At 43.7% G+C, this 14,960-nt stretch overlaps 1 protein-coding gene across 2 annotated transcripts in view; it reads left to right on the top strand.

Moving 5' to 3' along the window:
* The window catches only part of ITGA1 (integrin subunit alpha 1), a 286,895-nt gene that overhangs the window by 100,991 nt on the left and 170,944 nt on the right, over positions 1 to 14,960 (top strand). For both annotated transcript variants that reach the window (XM_077285259.1, XM_077285250.1), the window contains exon 2: positions 3,384 to 3,504. In XM_077285259.1, coding sequence (XP_077141374.1) covers positions 3,384 to 3,504 — 121 coding nt within the window. The remainder of the gene's footprint in view (positions 1 to 3,383; positions 3,505 to 14,960) is intronic.

Here is a 14,960-nt window from a genome sequence, read left to right as displayed (position 1 = left end):
GAGTAGCCATCTGATTACTTAACTCCTGAAGCGCCTGCCCAAAATGGGCCTCCCAGTTAGTGACCTTGTTTTGCAGAGCCTATATATCCCTCTGCAGAGAGTAGATCATAGAGAACAACTGATCCAACTTTGTCTCAGTCGACATTATCCCAGCAGATTCCTTAATGGTCCTGAGTATCCTGTAATAATTATATGGGTACTACGGAATCTAATTGCGTGGGACAATAAGAAACTGAGACCAAAGTTGATACAAATAAGTATTATTAACTAGTGTGACAAAATTAAGCAGAGCACTTCCTGCAATAGTAATGGAAACACAGCACAATATGGAATGATGCAAGTAAAGCAAAACTGGCAGAGCACTTCCTGCAATTGTAACGAAAACATAGCACAATATAGAAATGTCCAGAGTATCTGAAGAGCGGGGTGCTACCGCTATAACCAGTTCAACAGTAATATAACGCAGGTGTGTACCAGGCACTAAACGTAGGAGTCCAGCAGAAAGTATGTGAGAAAGCACACTGCATTTAATAAGGCAGCCCAGCGACATTATGAATGAGCACGCACACAGCACTAAAGTGTAGAAGTCCAGCAACCATAAGGGTGGAAATGCACATGGCACTTAAACGTAGAAGTGCAGCGTGATACAGGAGTGGCATAAACAGGAGAAGGTCGCTATATGTACCTTTTTGTTTGAAAGTCCCGCACAAGTCCAGCAACGCTGCCCAGACAAACAGACCTAGTGGAAATGGTGATGTCAGGATTCTTTACTAGCCACAGCAGTTTCAGGGGCGATTAGCTCCACACCAGAAGTCCAGGCAGTAGTTAGGTTCAGACAGCATCAGGGAGACGCACAGAGGACTGTAGGCAGCAGAACGAGGAGAGGCAGAGCAAAAAGTAGTGAGCAGCAGCAGCAATGAGTCCATAGCAGACCAGCAGGAGCTCAATAGCCAACAGCAACAAAATACTCAGGCACCGAGAAGCACACGACCTCGACTTAAATAATCAGGACAGACAGTCCCATAACAGGGCGAGATAAGAGACTCCATCTTGGATCAGGGCAAACAGGCACAAAGGAAAGTCAGGAATCCTTACAACTGGACACAGTATTCCAGATGAGGTCTGACCAGAGAGGAGTAGAGGGGAATAATTACTTTACGTGATCTAGACTGTACTCTTCTGTTAATGCAACCCAGAATTGTGCTTGCTTTTTTGATGCTGCACCACACTGTTGACTCATATTCAGTCTGTGATCTATTAGTATACCCAGGTCTTTTTCACAAGTGCTGTTGCTTAGTTCTATTCCTCCCATTCTGTCTATGCATTTTTCATTTTTTTTGCTCAGATGTAGGAGTTTGAATTTCTCCCTGTTAAAGAAACATTCTGTTAGTTTCTGCTCACTGCTCCAATTTGTTTAGATCTTATTGAATCCACTCTCTCTCTTCTTCTCTAGTATTAGCTATCCCTCCTAGCTTTGTGTCATCACCAAATTTAATCAGTTTACCCTCAATTCCTTCATCTAAATCACTGATAAAGATGTTGAACAACACAGAGCACAGGATAGAGACCTGTAGTACCCCACTTGAGACATTCTTCCAACAGGATGTGCAACCATTTTATGATCACATTTTGGATCCAATCACTAAACCAGTTATGAATCCACCTAACAGTTGCCCTGTCCATTAAATACTTGGTAATTGTTTCAATAAGGATGGTATGACATACTTTGTTAAATGCTTTGCTGAAGTCAGTATATGCTATATCTACAGGATTTCCCTGATCCACCCAGTCAGTGAATTGAATGAAGCAAATTAAGTTAGTCTGACATGAGCAAACCCATGCTGGTTAATCACTTCATTCTCATCCAGGTGCTTGCATACATGTTGTTTAATAATTTATTCAAAGCTTTTTCCTGGTATAGAAGTCAGCCTCAAAGGTCTATAGTTCCCTAGGTCCATCTTCTTCCCCTTTTGGAAAATAGGGACAACCTATGCTCTTCTCCAGTCTTCTGAGATGTCTCCTGTTCTCCAAGAGTTTTCAAAGATTATGGAGACTGGTTCACTAATTTCCTCTATTATCTACTTCAGTACCCTAGGATGTAATTCATCTGGACCTGGAGACTTGAATTCATTTATGTCGGCTAATTGATCCCTCACCATCTCTCTGTTTATAGATAGTGTGGATTCTTTTATTCCTTTGATAGCACTGTGAAGATCAGTTGATGTTGCATTTACTTTCTGAGAGAAACAGATGCAAAATAGGAATTTAAAAGTTTGGCCTTCCCAATATCATTTTTTACCACTTCACCATTTTAATCCTGTAGAAATCCTATAGCATCTTTGACTTTTATTTTACTTTTGACATATCCCCAAAATCCTTTTTTATTGCTTTTGACGTCTCTTGCAAGCCTTAATTCATTATCAGTTTTTTTCTTTAGATATGCCTCCCTCTTTCCATTTGATAAACATTTATTTTTTCTTTTTTATCATGTGTTTAAGTTCTGTGTTCATCCATCCTGGTTTCCTTAAATGTTTCCTATTCCTCCCTCTTTTAGGGATTGTTAATTATTGTGCTTTGAGAATCTTATTTTTTCAAAATTTACTATCCTTCCTGCACATTTCTATCCTTAAGAACATCCACCCATTGGATCCCTCCTATCCTCTTTCTGAGTGCCTTAAAATCTGCCTTCCCGAAATCCAACCTTGGTGTCTGAGTTTTCACATTTTTCCCTCCTCTATTTATCCAAAATTCTATGATAGCTTGGTCGCTACCTCCTACGGTCCCAGCCACCCTTACCTGCGCGACCATTTTCTCCCTGTTTATAAGGATTAGATCCAAGGTAGCTTGTCAGCAAGAGAGGATAAAAATTTGCTGAACCTGCTAATTTTACCTGAAAGAGATTCCCAGCAAATGTCTGGATAGTTGAAATCTCCCATGATCACTATGTCATATTTTTTTGAGAACTAGGCCATTTGATGCATAAAGAGTTCATCCACATCGTCAGCTTGCACAGGCGGCCTGTAGTAAATGCCTACAATGGTGTCCTTTCCGTTGTTCTCTCCTTGTATTCTTACCCAAACTGTTTCCACAGAACTCCCAGTCTCTGAAGCTTCAATCTATGTGGAGATATATGCTTTTCTAACACACAATGCGACACCTCCTCCTCATTTATTAAGTCTGTGTCTTACAAATAAGTTGTATTCTTCTAGCCTTGTATCAATCTAATTTAACTTTGCTAAGTTTGCAAGCTGTAAAAATGCCAAAATAAAATTGTCGGGTTTTAGCTTTCAATACAATTATACCTATCTGGATTAATCATTAATGTACCTAAATTATGCCCCAAAAAATATTAATTACATTGTCTTTGTTGCTTGACCTTGTAGCACTTCTGAAGATTTCAGAACCTTTCAATGTGGATGTGAAGAATGGCCAGTCCTTCAGTGGATCAGTAGAGGACATGTTTGGATATACTGTTCAGCAATTTGAAAATGAAGAAGGAAAATGGTAAATGATCAAAAATATAAGCATTTTACGTAATGAATACATTTTTTAATTCTCTCTTATGGTACATATTGACCTTTTTTGTAAAAAAAAAAAAAAAATGGGTTACTAGTTTTTTTTTTATTTATATATTTATATATTATATTTGTCCCATTAAATTGGACAAGACAGTTGCAGAAGATTGTACCACATGTATTACAAGGTGCATTCCTTCCAATAAATCTGGTGTATTTGCAATTTATACCAATATGAAACAGCCGTACATTTGCTCCATGGCGGCACCGTTTTGCAATTTTTTTTAATCTCAGATGTAACTTTTTAACCTCAGCAATTTCCACAAAATAATGCCAAATAATATATGTCGTAGACCATTGCTCATAGCACATTCCTATTCATAAATTCTAGCAGGAGTCGTTCACAGCAGGATGATGTATACCACACATGGGGACATGACCAAATGCCAACAACTGCTAAACCATGAGCTTAAAGAAGCACTCTCATCAAAATTGTTATCCTTTTAACATATTGAAGTCATGATATTATATAGCAATGGGTACTTACAATTGCTCATTTTGCCTTTCTAACCAGCTAATTCTTCTCTTTACCATTAGGTGTATGACATCACATGATTAACAGGTGATTAACTGAATCCTTCTAAGCTCTATGTAGAAACAGGAAGTCTCTTTTCCCTGCATGAGTCATCACTGGAAAAGTTCCTGGCAGTAGAGAGGAGGGAGCAGCTGTGTCAGGGGTTGAAGAGGGGAATGAAAAATGCAGGGACAAGAGATTTCCTGTTTCTACACAGAGCAGACAAGTTTGGCCAGTGCTCTAAGGTGTATGAGGATGTTGGCCAAGTTATGATCGATAGGGGTGTTGATTGAGCAGTTCCGGCAGCTGATCACATTATTCTCTGACAGAGGTCAAAACATGCATTTTCAATGGGATCTTGAGAGACTTGATGGGACTCACTTGACCATGCTGAGAACTCCTCATTTCTGTCACTTCCTATCATTATATTATCGGGAGAGAGCTGCAGTGAAAATCATTGTACATGCAGCATTTGTCCCATACAATGCACCATAACTACTGTAGGCATTGAAGAATAAACAGATTGACGGTATGTCCCGATGTCTGTGTTTCGTCTGACAAATGTTGCTCCCAAGGTAATCTTCACTGCTCCCACACTGAAGCTCCATCGGCTCTGTAATGCTAGAAAATGACTGGAATGACGACTTTTCAGAATGATCAAGAGAGTCACATCAAGTCTCACTGATTCATGCCAAAAATGTCTGTTTTGGCATACGCTATGGACTTTTGCTTTATTTTTTCCTTTTGAAAATACTATTTAATAATGATTGGGCGGCGACATAGAGGAAAAAAGTAAAGATGATGGACCTAATATTTATATAAGGGTGACAATACAATTACTGGAAATATAAATAGAAATAGAAATCCAGTTTATATCAACTTATTCTGTATATTTGTAAAAACAGATGGCATAGTACATAGAGAATGTAGTACACCGCACACTCTGTATATATATTGCAAGGGTGGAAATTTATTGACAAAACAACTATGTGATATGAAAGCGACCAAAGGTAATTATGACGTTTCGGCCCTACCAGAGCCTTAATCATACAATCGCTAGGGAAAAAAACAGAAACAAAATACATAAGTATACAGTATGTACAATACACAATATTCAAAATCTGTAAGCAAGGATAAAGATAAATATAAATAAAATAAAAAAAGATCCCAACCTGGATGAAGGAAACAAAGGAGAACATAAACAAATAAAGGGAATCAGACATAGTAACCGTGTAAAATCATGGTACGTATTGCATAGGGAACACCACGTTTACATGCCAAGAAGGGGGCGTAGGCATTATTATAATAACAGGGATAGAAGGCTAAGGCAGCCAGATCATATAACTACGTACATACGTAAAACCAGATAAGGTATTATCTACCTTTATTTTGCAAAAGAGAGAGGATAGAGATCCTTCAAGATAAAGGCATACACTGTAAAAAGGAATGATAAATGCATGTAAGTAAGAGGAGGTACATAGAGGATATAGTGATCATAGCAGATCTGTAAGTAGTGTACCTTAAGTGCCAAAATGCTGTGGGTATGAAGTCGCAGAGACTGCCCTGCTGTGGGGTCTGTAGATGAGTAAAAGAATAAGTGAGTAAGGGACAAGAAAATTACAGTTGCGCTAATGTGTAGTGGTGGAAAAGGCCCGGTTTGTGGAATGTAGGAAAGAGGGATTACCTTGGATATCAGACTAATGAGCGGCGCTCCCGCGCCCTGCTGCCAGAGTGTAGCGTGACCGACGGTGCTGTGGCTTAAATGCGCGCACCGGAAGTAGGGCTTGCGATACCGGAAATGATGTCGGTGGTGTGGGGATGCTATTGCGCATGCGCGGCCGGCGATTCTGTATGGGCCTGGTTGCTTAGAAACGCGGGTGTTGCAGTGATGTCAGTGGCATGGGGCATTCCACTGCGCCTGTGCAGCAGGCGATACTGTGTATGTCTGATTGCTAAGCAGCACTGCAGTATGTGGCAAAGGCCTGTACATGCTAAAAATGTTAGAAAATGTGCCCAGCCTGCGTGCATATCTGAGACAGGGTAATGGTTGTTAATAGGTAGCGCCGTTCAGCGCAATAATAATTGGGACAATATGTGATGGATTGCAAATTGTAATGGGGATACACTGTCACGGGAGACCTAGGCAGGAACGAGCTAATAACCCGGGCCCCTGCGATTTCCCTCAGACTAGGTAAACCCTGACTGACCCTCTACCTAGAGTTTACACTGATGGTGTGCATGTCTAGGCCTCCACCCTCTCCCTGTCTCCTGTTTCAACCCTAGGCTGAAAATATCACCCTCCACCCAGTGAAGTGATAATACACCAATACCCACAGTTAGCACAGACAAGGATAACGGAAAATATACACCACGCCACAGTCACTCAGGAATACACTATAAATGCACAGGGCAAAATAAATACAAATATAGGAAGGAGTAAATAAGACAAAGGGAAATATACACCACCAGATACGATACTCAACTACTAGCTCACCACTCCAGACCGAGATAACCAAGCACTAGACAGAAGCTATAATCGTCGACGCCCAATGTTCAGGAGAACTATTTAAAGGCAGTGGACATGGCCCAGCTTCCAATCCGAGCATCAGGTAAATTAACCCCGGACCAGCTAGATAAAATCTAGCTGACGCCAATGAGCGCCTAGTGATCAAAAGCGCTGAACAGTGTCCGACATGACAGTACCCCGCCTTCTACAAGGGACCCCAGGGCCCTCACGGTTTATAGGACCCGGCTTGTCCGGATGGCGGCGGTGAAAAAACCTGACCAGCCAATCCACATGAACGTCCGAGGCTGGTACCCAGGACCTCTCCTCAGGCCCATAACCACGCCAGTGTACCAAGTACTGTAAAGTGCGGCGCACTACACAAGAGTCAATCACCTTGGAGACTTCAAATTCCAAATTACCATCCACCAAGACTGGAGGTGGCATAGGCGCCGCGTCCACGGAACCCACCACCTTCTTTAACAGAGACCTGTGAAACACATTGTGTATCTTATACACCGTAGGAAGCTCCAATCAGTACGCTACTGGGTTAATGATGGCGGTGACCCTAAATTGACCAATAAACCGTGGACCCAATTTAAGGGATGGTTGTCATGGTTCCCAATGGCAAGGGAACGTAAGAAACATATAAATAACGAACGAGCTCTCGGGTGATGGAAACTCAAGTTGACCGTGAGCTAAATCTACCACACAACTAATAGTGGCCAGGGAGCATACCTACGACTTCCTAGATGCCACGCGCCAGCCGGAGGACTAACTACACCTGGTAGAGGAAGAAACAGACCTGGCTTACCTCTAGGGAAATACCCCAAAAGATGATAGCAGCCCCCCACATGTAATAACGGTGAATTAAGAGGAAAAAACATACACAGTATGAAAGTAGATTTAGCAAAGAGAGGTCCACTTACTAGATAGCAGAAGGATACAAAAGAGGACTTCACGGTCAACTGAAAACCCTTTCAAAAACCATCCTGAAATTACTTTAAGACTCCTGTGTCAACTCATGACACAGGAGTGGCAATTTCAGCCCGCAAGAGCTTCCAGCTACAGAGAATTACAAAAACTGCAAACTGGACAAAGATACAAAACAAAAGGACAAAGTCCACTTAGCTGATCAGCAGACTAGTAGCAGGAACATGCAACCGAAGGCTCTGGTTACAATGATGACCGGCAAGGAAATGACTGGAGAGCAAGGCTAAATAGGAAACTTCCGAACACTGATGGAAGCAGGTGAACAGAAGCAGCAAAGGCAAACAAGTCACCAGTACCACCAGCAACCACCAGGGGAGCCCAAAAAGCGGATACACAACAGTACCCTCCCCTTAAGGAGGGGGCACCGAACCCTCACAAGAACCGCCAGGGCGATCTGGATGAGCCCTATGAAAGGCACGAACCAAATTCGAGGCATGAACATCAGAGGCAGTTACCCAAGAATTATCTTCCTGACCATAGCCTTTCCATTTAACCAGATATTGAAGTCTCCGTCTGGAAATACGGGAGTCCAAGATCTTCTCTACGACGTACTCCAATTCACCCTCCACCAGCACAGGAGCAGGAGGTTCAGTAGAAGGAACCACCGGTACCTCATATCTCCGCAACAACGACCGATGGAACACATTATGGATAGCGAAAGATGCCGGGAGGTCCAAACGAAAGGAAACAGGGTTAATAATCTCCAAAATCCTATAAGGACCGATGAACCGAGGCTTAAATTTGGGAGAAGAAACCCTCATAGGGACAAAACGGGAAGACAACCACACCAAGTCCCCAACGCGAAGGTATGGACCAACACGACGACGACGGTTAGCAAACTGCTGAGTCCTCTCCTGGGACAATTCCAAATTATCCACCACTTGTCCCCAAATCCGATGCAACCGATCCACCACCGCATCCACTCCAGGACAATCAGAAGATTCAACCTGACCAGATGAAAACCGCGGATGAAACCCTGAATTGCAAAAGAAAGGAGAAACCAAAGTGGCAGAACTAGCCCGATTATTAAGAGCAAACTCCGCCAACGGCAGAAAGGCAACCCAATCATCCTGATCCGCAGACACAAAACACCTCAAATAAGTCTCCAAAGTTTGATTAGTTCGCTCCGTCTGGCCATTGGTCTGAGGATGGAATGCAGACGAAAAGGACAAATCAATGCCCAACCTGGCACAGACTGCCCGCCAAAATCTAGACACGAACTGGGTACCCCTGTCAGAAACGATGTTTTCCGGAATACCATGCAAGCGAACCACATTTTGAAAAAACAGAGGGACCAACTCAGATGAGGAAGGCAACTTAGGCAATGGCACCAAATGAACCATTTTAGAAAAACGGTCACACACCACCCAGATGACAGACATCTTCTGAGAAACAGGGAGATCCGAGATAAAGTCCATAGAGATGTGCGTCCAAGGCCTCTTAGGAATAGGCAAGGGCAACAACATCCCACTAGCCCTAGAACAACAAGGCTTGGCCCGAGCACACACATCGCAAGACTGCACAAAAACACGCACATCTCGAGACAGGGAAGGCCACCAGAAGGATCTAGCCACCAAATCTCTGGTGCCAAAAATTCCCGGATGACCTGCCAGAGTAGAAGAATGAACTTCCGAGATGACTCTAGTGGTCCAATCGTCAGGAACAAACAGTCTACCAGACGGACAACGATCCGGTCTATCCGCCTGAAATTCTTGCAAAGCACGTCGCAAATCTGGAGAGACAGCAGACAAAACCACCCCATCCTTAAGGACACCAGCAGGTTCAGAATTCCCAGGAGAGTCAGGTTCAAAACTCCTAGAAAGAGCATCTGCCTTCACATTCCTAGAACCCGGTAAGTACGAGACCACAAAATTAAACCGGGAAAAGAACAACGACCAACGTGCCTGTCTAGGATTCAGGCGCCTGGCAGACTCCAAATAAATTAAATTCTTGTGATCAGTCAAAACTACCACCTGATGTCTGGCACCCTCAAGCCAATGACGCCACTCCTCAAATGCCCACTTCATGGCCAAAAGCTCCCGATTACCAACATCATAGTTTCGCTCGGCGGCCGAAAATTTTCGCTAAAAGAACGCACAAGGTCTCATCACTGAGCAGTCGGAACTTCTCTGCGACAAAACCGCCCCCGCTCCGATCTCGGAAGCATCGACCTCAACCTGAAAGGGAAGAGAAACATCAGGCTGGCGCAACACAGGGGCAGACAAAAAGCGGCGCTTAAGCTCCCGAAAGGCCTCCACAGCAGCAGGGGACCAATTGGCAACATCAGCACCCTTTTTAGTCAAATCCGTCAGAGGTTTAGCAACGCCAGAAAAACCAGCTATAAATCGACGATAAAAATTAGCAAAGCCCAAGAATTTCTGAAGACTCTTCAGAGAAGTAGGCTGCGTCCAGTCGTAAATAGCCTGAACCTTGGCAGGGTCCATCTCAATAGAAGAAGGGGAAAAAATGTACCCCAAAAAGGAAATTTTTTTAACCCCAAAAACACACTTTGAACCCTTTACACACACAGAATTCTCCCGCAAAACCTGAAAAACCCTCCTGACCTGCTGAACATGAGACTCCCAGTCATCAGAAAAAATCAAAATATCATCCAAGTACACAATCATAAATTTATCCAAATATTCACGGAAAATATCATGCATTAAGGACTGAAAGACAGAAGGTGCATTAGAAAGGCCGAAAGGCATTACCAAATACTCAAAATGGCCCTCAGGCGTATTAAATGCGGTTTTCCACTCATCCCCCTGCTTAATTCGCACCAAATTATACGCCCCACGAAGATCAATCTTAGAAAACCACTTAGCCCCCCTTATGCGAGCAAACAAATCAGTCAGTAAAGGCAACGGATACTGATATTTGACTGTAATTTTATTCAGGAGTCGATAATCAATACAAGGCCTCAGAGAGCCATCCTTTTTAGAGACAAAGAAAAAACCGGCTCCTAAAGGTGATGAAGAAGGACGAATATGTCCCTTTTCCAGGGACTCCTTAACATACTCGCGCATAGCAGCATGTTCGGGTACAGATAGGTTAAACAAACGACCCTTTGGAAATTTACTGCCAGGAATCAGATCTATGGCGCAATCACAATCCCTGTGAGGAGGGAGTGAACCAATTTTAGGCTCTTCAAAAATATCACGATAATCAGACAAAAATGCCGGAATCTCAGATGGAATAGATGACGAAATGGACACCAAAGGAGTGTCCCCATGAGCCCCCCGACATCCCCAGCTTAACACAGACATAGCTTTCCAGTCAAGGACTGGGTTATGAGACTGTAGCCATGGTAATCCAAGCACCAAAACATCATGTAAATTGTACAACACAAGGAAGCGAATCACCTCCTGATGGTCTGGAGTCATACGCATAGTCACTTGCGTCCAGAACTGTGGTTTATTACAAGCCAAAGGTGTAGAATCAATACCCTTCAGAGGTATAGGGACTTCCAGAGGCTCTAAATCAAACCCACAGCGCCTGGCAAAGGACCAGTCCATAAGACTCAGAGCGGCGCCAGAGTCCACATAGGCATCCACGGTAATAACTGATAATGAACAAATCAAGGTTACAGACAAAATAAATTTGGACTGTAAAGTGCCAATTGAAATAGACTTGTCAACCTTCCTAGTACGTTTAGAGCATGCCGATATAACATGAGCAGAATCACCACAATAGAAGCATAACCCATTTTTACGCCTATAATTCTGCCGCTCGCTTCTGGACATAATTCTGTCACATTGCATTTTCTCTGGCGTCTCTTCAGAAGATACCGCCAAATGGTGCACGGGTTTGCGCTCCCGCAAACGCCGATCAATCTGAATTGCCATTGTCATGGACTCATTCAGACCTGTAGGCGCAGGGAACCCGACCATAACATCTTTAACGGCATCAGAAAGGCCCTCTCTGAAATTTGCCGCTAAGGCGCACTCATTCCACTGAGTAAGCACAGACCATTTACGAAATTTTTGGCAGTATATCTCTGCTTCATCTTGCCCTTGAGATAGGGCTATCAAAGCTTTTTCAGCTTGAATCTCCAAATTAGGTTCCTCATAAAGCAACCCTAAAGCCAAGAAAAACGCATCCACATTGAGCAGCGCAGGATCCCCTGGTGCCAATGAAAATGCCCAATTTTGAGGGTCACCTCGCAGCAAAGAAATTACAATCTTGACCTGCTGGACAGGATCTCCTGAGGAGTGAGGTCTGAGAGAAAGGAATAATTTACAATTATATTTGAAATTCAGAAACCGAGATCTATCTCCGGAAAATACCTCTGGTGTAGGGATTTTAGGTTCAGAAATAGGAGTATGCATAACAAAATCTTGTAAATTTTGAACCTTCGTAGCAAGATTATTTAAACCTGCAGCCAAACTCTGAGGATCCATTTTTAAACAGGTGAGCTCAGAGCCATTCAAGGATTATAAGGAGAGAAAGGCAAAGGCAGTAATTAGAGCTGAAATACAACTGATCCAACTATGGAGCAAGCATAGGGAAAAAGGAAAAAAAAAAAAAAAAAAAAAAAAAATTTTTTACAGACTTCTTTTTTCTCTCCTTTCTTCTGCCAATAAGTTTAACTCTGGCCGGTCATACTGTCATGGTTCCCAATGGCAAGGGAACGTAAGAAACATATAAATAACGAACGAGCTCTCGGGTGATGGAAACTCAAGTTGACCGTGAGCTAAATCTACCACACAACTAATAGTGGCCAGGGAGCATACCTACGACTTCCTAGATGCCACGCGCCAGCCGGAGGACTAACTACACCTGGTAGAGGAAGAAACAGACCTGGCTTACCTCTAGGGAAATACCCCAAAAGATGATAGCAGCCCCCCACATGTAATAACGGTGAATTAAGAGGAAAAAACATACACAGTATGAAAGTAGATTTAGCAAAGAGAGGTCCACTTACTAGATAGCAGAAGGATACAAAAGAGGACTTCACGGTCAACTGAAAACCCTTTCAAAAACCATCCTGAAATTACTTTAAGACTCCTGTGTCAACTCATGACACAGGAGTGGCAATTTCAGCCCGCAAGAGCTTCCAGCTACAGAGAATTACAAAAACTGCAAACTGGACAAAGATACAAAACAAAAGGACAAAGTCCACTTAGCTGATCAGCAGACTAGTAGCAGGAACATGCAACCGAAGGCTCTGGTTACAATGATGACCGGCAAGGAAATGACTGGAGAGCAAGGCTAAATAGGAAACTCCCAAACACTGATGGAAGCAGGTGAACAGAAGCAGCAAAGGCAAACAAGTCACCAGTACCACCAGCAACCACCAGGGGAGCCCAAAAAGTGGATACACAACAGATGGTATTTTGAGTCTCATGTTTTTTGTGGATAACCACACCCAGTCATCCACACTCAGGTCCGGACCTGGCACACGCCTACTGTCAGCCACACACTTGTACTTGACACCCACACTCAACAGACGCTGTTTAACTCTCCTCCAGACTGAAGATAATTGTGTTCCTAACTGGTCTTCCTCCGGGACGCCGGAAGAGCCCCCCTGACTCAAAGTACAAAATTGAGGATGAAGCCCGTAAACACAAAAAAACGGAGACTCCCCAGACGACTCCTGGTGGTGATTATTGATGGCAAACTCAGCCAAAGGAAGAAACTTCGACCACTCCTCCTGATTATCTGAACCAAAGCAGCGTAAGTACTGTTCCAAATTCTGGTTCATACGCTCGGTCTGACCATTAAACTGAGGGTGAAATGCCGAAGAATGAGACAACTTGATCCCCAGCCATGAACAAAATGCTTTCCAAAATTTTGCCACAAACTGAGACCCCCTATCAGAAACGATGTCAGATGGAACCCCATGAAGTCTGACCACTTCCTGCACAAATACCTGAGCCAAAGTCTTAGCGTTAGGCAATGAAGGTAAAGCCACAAAGTGCGACAATTTTGAGAACCGATCAACAATCACCAAGATGACCGTGTTCCCAGCTGAGGAGGGCAAGTCAGTGATAAAATCCATGGAGATTTCCGTCCATGGCTTACTAGGTACCTCGAGAGGAAGTAGTGTGCCAACAGGACGGGAGCGGGGCATCTTAGTCCTAGCGCACGTGGTGCAAGCTGACACGTATGAGACCACGTCCTGTCAGATCTTGGGCCACCAAAACCGACGTGACACCAACTCCAAGGTACCACTAACCCCTGGATGGCCAGCCAGGACAGCATCATGATGCTCCACCAAAACCTTTAAGCGGAGATGGAGCGGTACAAACGTTTTGTTGACGGAAAGCTCAGATGGTACCTCCTCCTGGGCCTCGGCAATCTCAGCCTCAACCTCGGTAATGAGAGCCGAAACCACAACACCCTTTTGGAGGATGGTTACTGGATCTTCCCGAGGCTATGCCCCCGGAAAACACCGGGACAAAGCATCCGCCTTAGTGTTTTTAGAACCAGGTCTGTAAGTGACAACAAAGTTGAACCGCGTGAAAAACAATGCCCAGCGAGCCTGCCTGGGAGACAGACGTTTGGCAGACTCCAAATAAAGCAAATTCTTACGGTCGGTAATAACCGTAACCTGATGAACCGACCCCTCCAAGAAGTGTCGCCATTCTTCAAAGGCCAATTTGATTGCCAACAACTCTCTGTTGCCGATATCGTAGTTATGTTCGGCGGGCGACAGTTTCTTGGAAAAATAGGCGCACGGACACAAACCGCTCAAGGATGAGCCTTGTGACAGCACCGCCCCCACACCAACCTCATACGCATCGACTTCTACAACAAAAGGTTTCAATACATCTGGCTGCACCAGATTGGGAGCCGAAACAAACCTGTTTTTAAGAAATTCAAACGCGCACACAGCAGCCTCAGGCCAAACTGAGAAATTGGTACCCTTTTTAGTCATGTCAGTTAGCGGTTTAGCAATGATGGAAAAATCCTTGATAAACTTCCTATAGTAGTTAGAAAACCCAAGGAACCACTGAAGTGCTTTTAGGTTATCAGGCCGTTCCCAATGCAACACCGCTTGCACCTTAGCGGCGTCCATCTTAAAACCCGAAGCAGACACAATATAGCCCAAGAAAGGCAACTCCTGTACCGAAAATACACATTTCTCCAGTTTTGCATACAGCTTATTCTCTCTGAGAAGCTGTAACACCTGCCTGACATGATCTAAATGAGTATCACGGTTGCAAGAATATATGAGGATGTCATCTAGGTACACAATAACGAATTTCCCCAAAACATGCGAGAACACATAATTTATGAAATGTTGAAACACTGCAGGTGCGTTTGTCAACCCAAAGGGCATCACCAAATCTTTAAAATGACCCTCAGGGGTATTAAAAGCCGTCTTCCACTCATCACCTTGACGGACTCTTATGAGGTTGTACGCCCCCCT

The sequence above is a fragment of the Ranitomeya variabilis genome, chromosome 1 (assembly GCF_051348905.1).
Source record: "Ranitomeya variabilis isolate aRanVar5 chromosome 1, aRanVar5.hap1, whole genome shotgun sequence".
Classification (NCBI taxonomy): domain Eukaryota; kingdom Metazoa; phylum Chordata; class Amphibia; order Anura; family Dendrobatidae; genus Ranitomeya; species Ranitomeya variabilis.
The sequence above is the reverse complement of the archived record's forward strand: the minus strand, read 5'-3'. Positions and strand labels throughout refer to the sequence as shown.